We start from the raw sequence: 15,187 nt of genomic DNA on the forward strand, positions 1-15,187 counted from the left end.
TCCGCCATTTGATAAGATCATGGCTGATCTGATTGTGGCCACAACTCCGCTTTCCCGTCTGATCGCCCCCCCCCAATAACTCTTGACTCCCACCTCTCCACTCTGGCTTTGACAAAGGCTGTGTAAACCTTTTGTCTGGGTCCCTGAGATTGTTGATGTTCCAACCATTGTCCGTTGTCGAATAAGGTTTGGTTGACAAGGGGGAGGGAAGCAGCAGAGGCGGCCAAACACAAGGTCCTGATCTAGGTGAAGCCCCTGAGCTCCTCGCTCTTGTTGGTGATGTTGGAGGGGTTCAGAGTGGGATGACCACTATGTGGTCCTAAACAGCGCTGTCAACAGCATTGTCAACTCCTGTTAGGGTTAAATGTGCAACAGGTCAGTGTGCCCTTGTGCAAAGCCTCCCTCTGTACTTTGGCCATTAGCTTTCTGTTTATTTTTGTACTCTAATCTTCAGCAAAACAGTCTTTGTCAATTTGAACATGGCTCCTTTTCACATCAGCGTGGTAGCTTCCTGTGTCCTTCAGTTGTTCTCTGTTACACACTCTGCAGGTATGTTATTCATTCAGAGGCTCAGGTTCAGCAGATTACTGTTAATTTCCATTTTAACCCAGTGAAAGTGAATCATTGCTGGCATCTCGGCTTCAATAATTTACATAATTATGAGAGGACACTGGTCTGTGTTAGTCAATGAAGCTGTTGCCACTTTTCCAGGCTGTCTCAGCCATAACTGGGAAAGATTGAATGAATTGAGAAGACTTAGAGAGCTGAACGTTAAAATTATGGATGTGTTGGACGGGGTTGATGCGGAGAGAATGTTTCCACTTGTGGATCACAATGTCAGGCTTAGAGTAGTTATGGAAAAGGACAAGGTGCAATCACACACAAAGTGTTTAACTGTTGGAGGACTAACTTTAGTGTGTTACAAAGGGAATGTGGATTGAAATCAAAGATTGATAAGCAAAACAGGAATTGAACAATGCGGGGGGGAGGGGGTTCAAAGGGGGGCTTGTTTTGGTACAGAGTAGGCACATTCTCAGGAGATGGAAAGGGAAGACATTCAAAGCTGGAACCCCTGGGATCTTTAAAGATAAAGGGTGGATGCATAAAGTGAGCATATCTTCTGCTTTAGCCCAATCCCATGGCCCCGCAGTTGGGACATTAATTACCTTGAGGCGAGACTTCTACCACCATCTCGGGAGGAAGTCCCGTCTCTAAGAGCTGCTGACCAATCAGCTGGCCGGCAGCTCTCTGGTCCCAGCAGAGCCACTGCGCTGGGTGGCCACTGCCAGGACTGCATCCAGCCCCCAGCAACATTTGGCACGAGAGAGAGGATGCGAGGTAATTGAGCGGTGAGGTTTGGGGAGGGGCTGTGGAAATCAGGCCTGGCTGGTAGGGCCCAGAGAGGGGATCAAGGGCTAGGGTACCCTCTCTCCACTATCATACAAATTGAGGCTGAGGTGGGTTGAAGACCTTAAGTGGCCAACACCTCACCCACCACATGTAAAATTTCAAAGGGGGGTGCGTGGAGGGCAGGAGGGTTCAGGTAGACAGTGGGTATGCCACCCAAAGCATCTTACCCGTCCTTACCGCATGCAAACTTGCCACGGGGAGGTGTAAAATTCTGCTCACAGAGATTAAAATGAGACCAGAAAAATGGGACTCATGTCAGTTGTAAGCTTATAATACAGTGGAAACTTGAGCTGAATATATGCAGGAGATCTGTAAAAGGGAATATGAGGGAAAATGTGAATAGAATAACAGCTAACAGCCTTTTATAAATAGTGAAAGGAGAACAAAATGAAGGTTGGGGGCAATTAGAGGTCAAGGTAGGCAGAAGGAAGGCTAAAGTACTAAATAACTACTTTGCTTCTGTCTTCATCAGAGAATAGGATGCTGCCAATTTAACAGGGAAAGAGGAGGCAGCTGCAACATTGGTTAGGATACAATTATATAGCGAGAAGATACTTCAAGATTAGGTGTTGTCAAATTAGAGAAGTCTGAATGGGATATAACCAATGTTACTGAGGGAAGTAAGGTTAGAAATTGCAGAGGCTCTGGCCCCAGTCCTCCAAGTGTCCTTGGATATGTGTGGTGCCACAGGACTGGAGGACTATAAATGTCACATACCTCTTTAAAAAAGGAGAGAGAGAAATGAGTCAACAACATGTCAGATAGCCTAATATCAGTGATGGGGATGTGTTTAGAGACAATAATTGGGACAATATTAATTAACTTTTGGAATTGTGCAGATTAATTAATGAAAATCAGCACAGATTTGTTAGAGGCAAATTGCGTTTGAGTAACTTGATTGAGTTCTTGGAGTAACAGGAAGGATTGATTAAGGTATTGCAGTTGATGTGTATATGGACTTTCAAAAGATGTTTGACAAGGTACCACAAGGTACTTGTATACAAACTTAAAGCCCATATGATTGAAAGATCACGGCAATACGGATGCACAATTGGATAAGGGATAGAAAGCAGAGAATAGTGGTGGAGGGATAAAAACAGAAAATGCTGGAAATATTCAGTAGGTCAGACAGCATTTGTGGAGGGAGAAGTAGCGTTAATGTTTCAGGTCAATGAGATTTCATCAGTAACGGTGCAGGGCTGCTTTTCAGAGTGGAGGTAAGTATACAGTGGCATTGCCCAGATTTCAATATCAGGACCTTTGATATATTTGATAAATATTAATGTTCTGGATTTGGGAACATAGAGCTTTATTTCAAAGTTTGTTAATGACACGGAAGTCGGAAATGCAGTAAACAATAATAAAGGTAGTACAAGTTCGATGTCCAAAATCCGGCTGTCAAAAACTAGACATTTTTGAAAATATTCCATTTGATATTTAGTTAAATGAAATTCATTATTATCCAAATAATGGCAGTTTGGCTATAGGCACCAGTTCTCAGCAGCACACAGGACTAGTTATTGGTTTAGCCGCTTTGTTTGGAGTGCCATCCCAGTCTAGTTACCACAATCCGCATCGACCTGAACGACCCTTGACCCCAGCCAACCTGGGTGTCCAAAACCCGGGAATAATCTGAAATCCAGCATGGACTCAGTCCTGAGGGTGCCTGATTTTGGATTGTCCAACCTGTAACAGACTTCAGGAGGACAGAAGCGCTCTGTGAAATGGGCAAATAAATGGCAGATAAAGTTTAATGCAGAGAAGACTGTAGTTATACATTGGCTGCGCTTGCTGCCAAAGCTGTGCATGCGCAGTTGTACTGTTTCACCCCATGAAGCATATTTTCTATTCTATTATAGTTTTGTTAGCAAGAATTGCGGAATGTGTGGTTTTACTTGCCAACATTTTTAACTGTGTTGCATTTGCTGCTGATGCATCCAGCAAGTGACGTCATTGGTTTATTGCGCATGTGTGGACAAGTGCACATGCACAGATGGGTATTGGCAGCCATTTTACATGGTCATATGGCGTTGGCAGGAGACACAGTGTTACACATCTTGGTAGGAAGAATGAGGAAAGGCAATATGAATGAAATGATATAATTTTAAAAGGGGTGTAGAAAGAGAGACCCCTGTGGATGTATGTACACAAACCATAGATGGTGACAGGAAAAGTTGAGAAGGCTGTTGAAAGAAATCATAAAGGATCCTTGGCTTCATTAACAGAGTAACAGAGTACAAAAGCAAGGAAGTTTAGATGAAACTTTATAAAACACTGGTTTGGCCTCAGCTGGAGTATTGTGTCCAATTCAGGACACCGCACTTTAGCAGGAAGGATGTCAAGACCATGGAGAGGGTACAAAGGAGGTTTAATCAAATGGTTAAAGGGATGAGGGACTTCAGTAATATGGAGAGACTGCGGTTGTAGAGAAGGTTTATAGAAGGTTTGATAGGGTTGTTAAAAATCATGAATCTATTTGGTAGAGTAAATAAAAATAGATTGTTTCCAGTGGCAGAAGTGTTGGCAACTAGAGAACACCGAAAGAACCAGCAGTCTCATGAGGAAGCATTTTTTACACAGTGAGTTGTCATTGGGAGTGCACTGCTATCAGGGTGGTGGAGGCAGATTCAATAGTAGCTTTCAAAAAAGGATTGGATAAATACATGAAAAAGAAGAGGGTTATGGAGAAACAGCAGGGGTGTTGGATTATTTGGAAAGAGCTGGCACAGGCATAGTGGTGTGACTGGCTTCCTGAATGGTATCATTGCGTGATTTCAAGATTGTTTGGGAATCAAATACCAGGGGCTATAATTTTCAAATAGTTACTAATAAATTCAATCGGGAAATAAGAATAAACTCCCTTCTCAGGCAGTGGCTTGAATGTGGAAAACATGCTGAATAAGCTTGTTTTTCACTCATTTATGGGATGTGGGCTTCGCTGGCTGGGCCAGCATTTATTACCCATCCCTAGTTGCCCTTGAGGAGGTGGTGGTGAGCTGCCTTCTTGAACCACTGCAGTCCATGTGATGTAGGTGCATCCACAGTGCTGTTAGGAAGGGAGTTTCAGGATTTTGACCCAGCGACAGTGAAGGAACAGGGTGGAATTGTCCCAGATTCCCAGATAAATGCAGGCATTAAAAAAGATGTTTGACTCACCAGCCGCAATGGTGGGTTTTCGTGCTGTATTGTCCCCTTCCTGGCGCATCCCACCTCATTAATAATGTATTCGTGGGAAACACGCCTGATCACTGGTGGGCGGGCTCAGATTTACCCGCCAAGCCGTGACCTCAGCATTTCCTCGCTCCGGGCGCCATATTTAAAGCACACCAGAGCGCAGCCTACTTCACGTCTCCAGACTAGGGCTGCTCCAGGCCTCTGTTGGACCCGAAAGCCACAAAGACGGTAGCCCCCAAATTTAGTGATGCCTCTCTGGGGCGCCTGCTGGATACAGTGGAAGGTGACCCCGATACCCCCGCTCTGGCTGCATGAGATCCACCAGAGCCACCAATCCAGCCTGGGAGGCGGTGGCTGCAGCAGTCAGCATCACTGGAGCACAGAGGAGGTCAGCCATCCAGTGCAGGAAGAGGATGAATGTTCTCATCTGTTCCGCCAGGGTAAGTCAACAACCTCATCACTCTCAACTCTCACACTCACAAACCCATCACACATCCAAAGGGATCTCACATCTCAAGGTACAACACCACTAACTCTCACACACACCCTCACATCTCCATCAGGCTCATATCCTCTTGAGCTCACATCCTCATCCCGTCCATGGATCCGCTCACCACACAAACATTCCAGGCAGTGCCATGTGTCCTGCTCACACTCTCTACATCTGTTTTCATGCAGGAGAAGCCCGCTCACATCAACAGGGAGAGGTCCCAGACCGGGGGTGGAGAGGCCCACATTAGGCCCCTCACTCACTTTGAGGATTGTGCCATCGTGTTGACTGGTGAGAATGTGGATCGTGCCTCCGGTGATGGTGAGGTCGGCGGCGAAGACCCTCATGAGGATCCTGCACCGCATCATCCCTCTCTCAACGCAACTGTGAGTGCTCTCTCTCCTGCTTTTGACTCTGCTGCCATGCACTAATTATCTCTATATTGGTTCACAGGGAGCTCTGCCAAGCAGCCAACACCCTCAGCCAGCCAGTCCCTCAGCTCCATCCAGGTCCTCACCTTCAAGAGGACACCTCCTCCATTGAAGAGCTGGAAATAAGCAGCCTGGAAGACCCCTCACAGCGCTTACCCACACCCTCCACCAGCGCAGAGACACACACCTCGGTGGGACCTCGATCTAGAGCAGGCTCGGGTTCACAATCTGGTGGTCACCACACAGACAAGTATCTGCAGCAGGAGGAGGCGGGTTCAGCTGAGCTCCCCGGCACTCGGAGGACTGCTGGGGAAGAGGCATCTGTGAGGTCCAGGTCAGATGATGAGCCTCTGGATTAGGCCTTCCAACTCATCCTGGAGAGTAAGCAGAAGGTGGAGGAACATCACGCAGAGCTGTTGGAAACCCTCAACTGAGTGGCACATGAGTTGGAGGAGTGTGTCCGCCTGCTCTCTGATGAAGTGGTGTCCACATGTACGTGCATTGAGGTTTCCATGGGCAGGATGGCGGATGCCATGGATTCCAACATGGTCCAACAGAACGCAGAGATACACGCAGTCCTCCACTCCAACATGGTAGCCATGTGTGAGTTCCTGCAATGGCAACAAGAGAGGGAAACGGGGCACCTTGATGCCCCTCCAGATGCTTCTTCCCCTCAAGGAATCAGGCTGGGGCCCTCGAACATCCAAAGGGAGGAGGAGCGGCAGCCAGATACCCCTGGACCATCCACTCAGGAGCCTCAGAGACTTTCTTGTACCCTCCGAGTCCCCTGTGACCCCCTCAACCTTGTCCCCTGACACTGCAGATAGAGCAGCTGGCCCACAGGAGGGCAGCCAAAGCAAGCTGAGGCCCACAAGGCCTCAGGGCCTCCAGAGGATGCACGCCAAAGTCATCAGAGGCAACAGGGCCAACCATTGCACAGGCTGTCTCCACCCCTGCTGCAGATGTCAAGGCAGCAGCTAGAAGTGTTAGGCCTAGAAAAGTTAAGAATTTCTCATTACAAGCAGCTACACGGGTGAACACATTTTGTCACTTGATAATCTGAAAACATATTCACTTTCACTGAATAGTGTGTAATGGTGTCTTTCAGCTTCATTGCCAGGCTTCACGAGTCCTCCCCCTGCATCCCTCCCTCCCCCCCGACCCCCACTAGCAGATCAGCTGCACTCAGCTGGACAGCGAGTGATTCCAGAGGGAGAAGTGTGGTTGTGGCAGGGCCTTTCGGAGCCTTGTGCAAGCATATGGAGCCTCCATCCGTCACACTGTTAGAATCATATCTCTCAAGAGTGAATTTTCTTATACAAAATGGAAGCACACGGTACGATCTGAACCTTTGGATGCTAACCTAGGATTTTTTTAAAAACAAGGTCATGAGTTCACCTTGGAGGTGTCGGCAAGCAGGCTTCTTCCAATAAATCACCTGACCTTTATGCTACTTGAGGAAGATCTGGTTTTTTGTTTTGAGCTGCAATCACCTTAATTGATGGAAGTAAAACCTGAAGAAAGTTGGTAACTTGCTGGAAATCACATGGATGAGAGGAAAAACACTTAAGTTGTGAAACTGCTTGTTTTAAAGGCAGTTTTTTTGGGGAACAAGCTGAGAAAGGAAGGCTACCTTGACTGGCTCCCTCTCTCTACCCTGTCTAAAATTGTGTGTGGCTATTAACCTGTAGCCAGAGAACCCTCATCTGAGTGTAACTAGTCTGCATTTGGACCTGCAGAGCTGGGACCAGTTGATGAGAAATATGATGCAGTAAAAACAACTATTCTGAGTTAATATGGGTTAGTCCCTGAGGCACACAGGCAGACATTTCAGAATATAAGGAAACAGCCTGGGCAGACTTATATAGAGTTTGAGAGGGTAAAGCCAAGTAATTTTGACAATTGGATATGGGCATTAAAGGTAGAGACAACATATGAAGCTCTTAGGGAAATAATTCTCCTGGAATATTTTAAAAATTAACTTCCTCCAGTAGTTAGAACCCATGTTGAAGACCAGTGGATCTGGTCTGGAGATGGCTGACGATCATGAGCTGGTCCATAAATCCAAACCCTTTTTCCTTCACTCCCACAAACCCAAGAAGGATAGAAGGAAGGAAGGCAAAAGGAAGGCAAGTAGCCAGGGAAGAGAAGGGACAGCTGTATTTTTTAAAAATTCATTCACAGGTTGTGGGTGTTATTGGCTGGGCCAACATTTATTGCCCATCCCTAGTTGCCCTTGAGAAGGTGATGGTGAGCTGCCTTCTTGAACCGCTGCAGTCCATGTGGTGTAGGTACCCCCAGAGTGCTGTTACGGAGGGAGTTCCAGGATTTTGACCTTCGACAGTGAAGAAACAGCGATATATTTCCAAGTCAGGGTGGTGGATGACTTGGAGGGGAACTTCCAGGTGGTGGTGTTCCCATGTGTCTGCTGCCCTTGTCCTTCTAGATGATAGCGGTTGTGGGTTTGGAAGGTGCTGTCTAAGGAGCCTTGGTGAATTCCTGCAGTGCATCTTGTAGATGGTACACACTGCTGCCACTGTGCGTTGGTGGTGGAGGGAGTGAATGTTTGTGGATGTGGTGCCAATCAAGTGGACTGCTTTGTCCTGGATGGTGTCAATCTTCTTGAGTGTTGTAGGAGCTGCACTCATCCAGGCAAGTGGAGAGTATTCCATCACACTCCTGACTTGTGCCTTGTAGATGGTGGACAGGCTTTGGGAAGTCAGGAGGTAAGTTACTCATTGCAAGATTCCAAGCCTCTGACCTGCTCTTGTAGCCACAGTATTTATATGGCTGGTCCAGTTCAGTTTCTGGTCAATTATAACCCCCAGGATGTTAATAATGGGGGATTCAGTGATGGTAATGCCATTGAACATCAAGGGGAAATGGTTAGGTTCTCTCTTGTTGGAGATGGTCATTGCATGGAACTTGTGTGGCACAAATGTTATTTGCCACTTGTCAGCCCAAGTCTGGATATTGTCCAGGTCTTGCTGCACTTGTACATGGGCTGCTTCAGTATCTGAGGAGTCGCAAATGATGCTGAACATTGTGCAATCATTAGCGAACATCCCCACTTCTGACCTTATGATGGAAGGAAGGTCATTGATGAAGCAGCTGGTGATGGTTGGGCCTAGGACACTACCCTGAGGGACTCTTAAATACCCTGGAAACTCCTCTTCAGGCCAAAAAAGAAGATGCTGAGGGTGAAAGTGATATTCGAAGGCCTATGTGTTTCCATTGTGACTAGATGATCATGTTCGAGCAAAGTGCTGGACATTGCACAGGAAATCCATTGGGACTTATTGGGATATGCAAGGTTGATTCAGGAAAAGGAACCCTAACAGAAAGTATAACAGATCAAGTTGTAGCCTTAACTGCAGCTGTGAAACTGTGTCTGAACACTGCTGTGAGTTTTAGTCTATGGCATTGGTGGGGAGTATATACCTGTACTTTTGTACCGGGTGCACTTGGAGTGTGGCCTAATGTCTGGGACAGGGACGGTAGGGGTTGTTCAGACCCATAGATGGGGTTGATTTACTTCTGGGAAATAATTTAGATGGATCAAAGGTCCTCATATCCTTATAGCTCCTCCTATAATTACAAAGAGCCCAATGTTAAAGGGATGGCGCAGTTACAGGAAAAGGTTCCAGGAATTTTTTCTTCGTGTGTGATGACCTGAGCAATGGCTAAGCAAAGTCCATCAAAGGAGGTCAAAGTGATACCACAGACACATTTGGCTGGCTGAAACTTTCTTTAAAGAAATAGGTAATCTAAAAGAGACGTTTAACAAATCTTCTCTAGTTGAGGGTGAACAAACTGATCCAGAGATAAGTAATTTAGCACAATCATCCCAAACTGAAGCTGAGGCTAAGGCAGTTCCAGAATGTTATTATATTAAAGATGGAATTCTGATGGTGAAATGGAGACCTCCTCACAGACCAGCAGATGAAGAGTGGATGCTTGTTCATGAGGTAATGGTACTGCCCAAATATCGTAGAGAAATATTACAGATAGCACATGAAATTCCTATGGCAGGACATGTCGGGATACAGAAAACACAAGCACAGATAAACTAGCATTTTTACCGGCCAGGTCTTCATAAGGATGTGGTGCAGTTTTGTAAAATATGCCATATGTGCCAGATGATAGGAAAACCACAACATGAAACCAGACCAGCACCCTTAATTCCTATACCAGTTTTCAAAGAACCATTCAGTAGGGTGTTAGTGGACTGTATGGGACCATTACTAAAAATGAAAGCAGGACAACCCCAGTATATCCTTACTATTATGGATAAGACAACTCAATTTCCAGCGGCCATCCCTTTAAGGACGAGTACGGCTAAAGCAGTGGTGGAGAAGTTAACCTAATTTTTTACACAATATGGATTATTGATAGAGATCCAGTCGGATCAAAGTTCCAATTTTATGTCTAAAATTGTTCAAAACATAATGAATAGTTTGGGTATAAAACAGTTAAAAATCTACAGCATACACAGGATACCATCAAACTCTCAAAACAATAGTTAAAGCATATTGTCATGAATATCATTGGGACAAAGGACTGGATTTTCTTTTTTCCGAGATTCAGATGAACCTATTGGTTTTAGCCCTTTGATTAATTTCAGAGGACTTCTTATCTCATGTCCGTAAATTAATTCCAAAGAAAAGCTTTTAGGAGAGAAGGGTGAAGTGGCCCATACAAGGTCATTAATAGGGTTAGCAAAATAAACTATTTGATAAATACCCCAAGATCGTAGGAAAAAGAGTCAGCTGTGTCATATCAATGTGTTAAAATGATACCATCACAGAGAGGAAGTTAGGAAAGAGCAGGTATGTTAGGATGTGAGCATAGTGGAGGATGAAAGAAACAGTGAGAATGAGGTAGAAGGAGGCTTACAGTTCACAAATTGTACTACTATTTGGTTAGCTAACACTGAAATATTAGGACAGTTAGATACCATATTTTCATACTTAGAGGTAGGACGATGAGAGGATCTAGTAAGGATTACAGGATTTAAAGGGATCTGTAGGGATAAACCAGGGACTACAACTTCAGTCACACATGATGCTGATGTAGGGGAATTTTTTCCTATAAAGCAACATCCTTAACGTTTAAGTCCAGAGAAACAAGCATGTGACAGCAGAAATTTAATATATGTTAGAAAATCACCTAATTGAGCCCAGTCAAAGCAGTTGGTGTTCTCCAGTAGTGTTAGTGCCTAAACCTAATGGGTCAACCAGATTCTGCATAGACTATAGAAAGGTTAATGCGGTAACAAAAAACGGATTCCTCCCCAATCCCTCATCTAGAAGATTGTATTGACAGGGTTGGCAGTGTCACAGTTCCTTACGAAAATAGATTTGTTGAAAGGATACTGGCAAGTACCTTTAACATCACGAGTTAAGGAGATATTGGCCTTTGCCATGCCAAATGGGCTATACCAATGCCGATTAATGCCATTCGGACTAAAAAAATGCTTCAACCACTTTCCAAAGACTGATGAATCAGGTAATGTTCCTAGCTGTGTGATTTACTTGGATGATGTATTGGTTTATAGCAACACAAGGAAAGACTATTTAAAACAACTGGAAGCCTTATTTAAACAGTTTCAAGCAGCAGATCTAGTAATAAACCTTGCAAAAGATGAGTTCGCAAAAGCGCAAGCAATTTATTTAGGGCATATTGTAGGACAAGTCTTGCCAAGAACAGTGAAGGTACAGGCATTGATGGAATTCCCTGTCCCTAAAGCTAAACAGGAAATCATGAGATTTTTAGGAATGTGCAGTTTCTTATGTAAATTTGTGCCAAACTTCAGCATAATAGCGGCTCCACTAAATGATTTATTGCAAAAGAAAGCAAAGGTGGTATGGTCAAGAGAGAACCGGGCAGCTTTTGAGAAGCTAAAGGTGATTCTAACCATTGAACCAGTGTTAGCTGCCCCTATTTTCACTAAACCCTTCAAGGTGCCAATCGATGCCAGTGACTTGAGGGTGGGCACAGTCTTATTGTAAGAAGATGAATCAGGCGTAGAGAAGCCGGTCGGGTACCTTTCTAAAAAATTAACTAGGCATCAATGAGCTACCCTACGGTAGAAAATGAAACTGGGATTGTTACTGACTCTTAAGTATTTTGAGGCGTACACCCATCATGGCCGTAAAGAAAACCTAATATATATTGACCATAACCCTTTGTGGAAAAGTTTAAAACTCAGAATGACAGACTATTCAGATGGAGCTTGTGAATACAGCCTTACAACTTAAAAATTGTTCATATTGCTGGAAAAGATAATATAACTGCTGATGCTTTATCAAGAATGTAATTTTTTTTTAAATTGCCTGGAAAGCAGGAGAGTCAGGAAACTGTACAGATTCAGTATAAGGAGTGAATGGCTGAGTGAGTACATGTTTGAATTCTGCTTATATGTTGTACATATCTTTTTCTGTATACCTTGTGATGAAACACATTTGCAAATGGTGCTTCATCCCTTAAGGGCAGAGGCATGTTAGAATCATAACTCTCAAGACTGAATTTTCTTATAGAAAATGGGAGCACATGGCATGATCTGAACCTTTGGATGCTAACCTGAGATTTTTTTAAGTTCATCTTGGAGCTGTAAACAAGCAGGCCTCTTCTAAGAAATCACCTGACCTTTATGCTACTTGAGGAAGATCTGGTTGTTTGTTTTGAACTGCAATCACCTTAATTGATGGGGGAGAAAAAACTGAAAAAGGTTGGTAACTTGCTGGAAATCACATGGGTGAGAGAAAAAAAACTTAAGTTGTGAACCTGCTTGTTTTGAAGGCAGTTTTGTTGGGGAACAAGCTGCGGAAGGAAGGCTTCTCTAGCCGGATCCCTCTATCTACCTTGTCTAAAATTCCGTGTGGCTATCAACCTGTAGTCGGAGAACCCTCATCTGAGTGTAACTGGCCTGCATTTGGACCTGCAAAGCTGAGACCAGTAGGTGGGAACTTCCAGACATCCACCGGGACCAGCGGCCCAGTCTTCATCCTTTATTTTATAACACCCATCCCCCAAAGCCCATCCCTGCAGAGAGACTCTATCTGTTTGTCCTTTGTTTGTCTGTTAGTGTGTGTGTGTGTATGCTGGGGGAATTCTTTAGGAAGAGATAGATAGTTATACTCCCTGATTACAATTGTGTGTTAACCAGTACTTGCAACTTGTGAAAAGAAATAAATTAATCATTCTGAGTTTTTGAAAGAAGCCTCACCAGAGTCTCTTTTCTTCTGGGTACTAGAGGTATAGGTACACAATTGCCTATTTTGGTGAGAAAATTAAACATTTATTATCGGCACAGCCTGCGGAGTATTGGGGCTTGATAATTCGCGCATCCCTCCCATCCCGTTCGTAATAGCACTCATTTCACTGTCTTGAGCATTTTCAATGCTGCCTGCTGGGGTTCTCTTTCAGTTGTCCATCTGTGCTGACCTGCACCTTCACCCACCCACTCATTGCACTCCCATGCAGCACCCTCCGAACTCCATCCCTTACACATTCCTCCCCCCCTTACACCTATCTCCCCACTTGCAGCGCTCTCTGCTGTTACACCCTCCTCCCTTGTACTCCCTCCTACCCCATGTCACCTTTGTCCACCCACTCCCAAGTTCACTATTCCCTAACACCTCCGTCCCCGCCTCTCAACCTCATGCCTTCCCCTCCGCCCCCACCATGGACACCTTCGTCACCACCCCCGCAACCTCACACCACCACCCCCACCAGTACACCTTCCTCTCCCACTCACAGCTGGACCTTCCTCTCCCCCTCCCTCGCTGATCACCGGCAGCAGCCCATGGCCAAGGGCATGATGTTCCAGAGCAGACCCAAAGCATCAATGGAGACCTCCCACCTTCCGGGAGCTGCTTCGCGGTGGAGCCATGTGCATGAGGATCCAGCCAGCATGCGATGCACGTGTTCCTCCAGGGTCCAGCAGCTGTAGGGCTCCAGCGTCTTCTTCTCCTTGGATCTCCTCGACCTGAGCAAGGCCCTAAAGGTAAGTCACGACTTCTGCATGTCACACTTGTCCAGATGTGTTCTGGACCAGCATGTTTTCCCATTGGTGTAACAGTAAATTGGGTATTGGTGGACGATTCCGGTCGGGCCTTACTTTGCATCCCACTAGTGGCCTCCTGCATGGTTCGCATTCAGCCATGGCGCAGACCATCAGGTAACCCCACTGTGATTTCACGCCAGCATGAAACTGATTTCTGCCTCTCATGCCGAATTCTGTGCCCCCCATCTCCCACCCCCAGCCCACCACGATACCTGCCATCAGCAGGACCAGATAATTCTGCCCATATTTCCCAGGTCAGGATGGTGAGTGACTTGGAGGGGAACTTCCAGGTGGTGGTGTTCCCATCTATCTGCTGCTCTTGTCCTTTTAAGTGGTAGAGTTTGCAGGTTTGGAAGGAGCTGTCGAAGGAGCATTGATGAGTTGCTGCAACGTATCTTGTAGAGTGTACACATTCCTGCCATTGTGCGTCAGTGCTGGGGGGCATGAATGTTTAAAATGGTGAATGTGGTACCGATCATATGGGCTGCTATGCTTGGATGGTCTCAAGCTTGAGTGTTGTTGGAGAAGTTTTCATCCAGGCAATTGAAAAATATTTTGTAACAGTCCTTCCTTGTACCTTCTTAGATGCTAGACAGGCTTTGGGGAGTCAGGAGGAGAGTTACTCGCTGCAGAATTCCCAGCCACTGACCTGCTCTTATAGCCAAAGTATTTATGTGGATAGTCCAGTTCAGTTTCTGATCAGTGGTAACCCCCCAGGATATTGATAGTGTGGAATTCAGTGATGGTAATGCCATTGAACATCAAGGAGAGATAGTTTGATTCTGTCTTGTTGGAGATTGTTATTGCCCAGCACCTGTGTGGCACGAATGTTACTTGCAACTTATTAGCCCTTCTTGTCCAGGTCTTGCTGTATGCAGACACAAACTACTTCAGTATCTAAGGAGTTGTGAATGGTATTGAAGACTGTGCAATAAGCAATAAACATCCCCACTTTTGACTTTATGATAGAGGAAGGTCATTGATGAAGCAGCTGAAGATGGTTGGGCCTAGGACACTACCCTGAGGAACTCCTGTAGTGATGTCCTGTGGTTCAGAAGATTGACCTCCAACAACCACAAACATTTTCCTTTGTGCTAGGTTTAAATACACCCAGTGGAGAGTTTTGACTCTGATTCCCATTGACTCCAGTTTTGCTTGGGTTCCTTGATGCCACACTCGGTCAAAGGTTGCCTTGATGTCAAGGGCAGTCACTCTCACCTCACCTCTGAAATTTAGATTTATTTTCCATGTTTGAACCAAGTTTGTAATGAAGTCCAGACCTGAGTGGCCTTGGAGGAACCCAAACTGAGCATTGGTGAGGAGATTGTTGTTGAGTAAGTGCTGCTTGACAGCACTGTCGAAGACCCCTTCCATCAGTTTGCTGATGATTGAAAGAAGACTGCCAATTCAATTTATCTCATGTGATGTCAACACATGGTTGAAGACACTGGATATAGAAAGTCTATGGGCCAAGACAACCTTGTTGTCGTACTGTAGCCAAGGAGCAGAAGGGATGGAAGGACTGATCACGATTGTGGGCACGGAGCCAAAAAGATCATAGTGGTGTTGATGAGATTGCAAACAGGAGGAGGTCACGGCATGGTTGAAGAATTC

General features: G+C 45.4%; 1 protein-coding gene across 1 annotated transcript in view; it reads left to right on the forward strand.

Annotated features, from left to right (window-relative positions):
• Window positions 1-431: 431 nt before the first annotated feature.
• The window catches only part of LOC144691450 (coagulation factor VII-like), a 66,678-nt gene continuing 51,922 nt past the window's right edge, over window positions 432-15,187 (forward strand). Inside the window, exon 1 of the mRNA XM_078559549.1 lies at window positions 432-549. Within this exon, the coding sequence (XP_078415675.1) occupies window positions 480-549 (70 nt within the window). The 5' untranslated portion in view covers window positions 432-479. The remainder of the gene's footprint in view (window positions 550-15,187) is intronic.

The sequence above is a fragment of the Cetorhinus maximus genome, chromosome 16 (genome assembly GCF_964194155.1).
Source record: "Cetorhinus maximus chromosome 16, sCetMax3.hap1.1, whole genome shotgun sequence".
Lineage (NCBI taxonomy): Eukaryota > Metazoa > Chordata > Chondrichthyes > Lamniformes > Cetorhinidae > Cetorhinus > Cetorhinus maximus.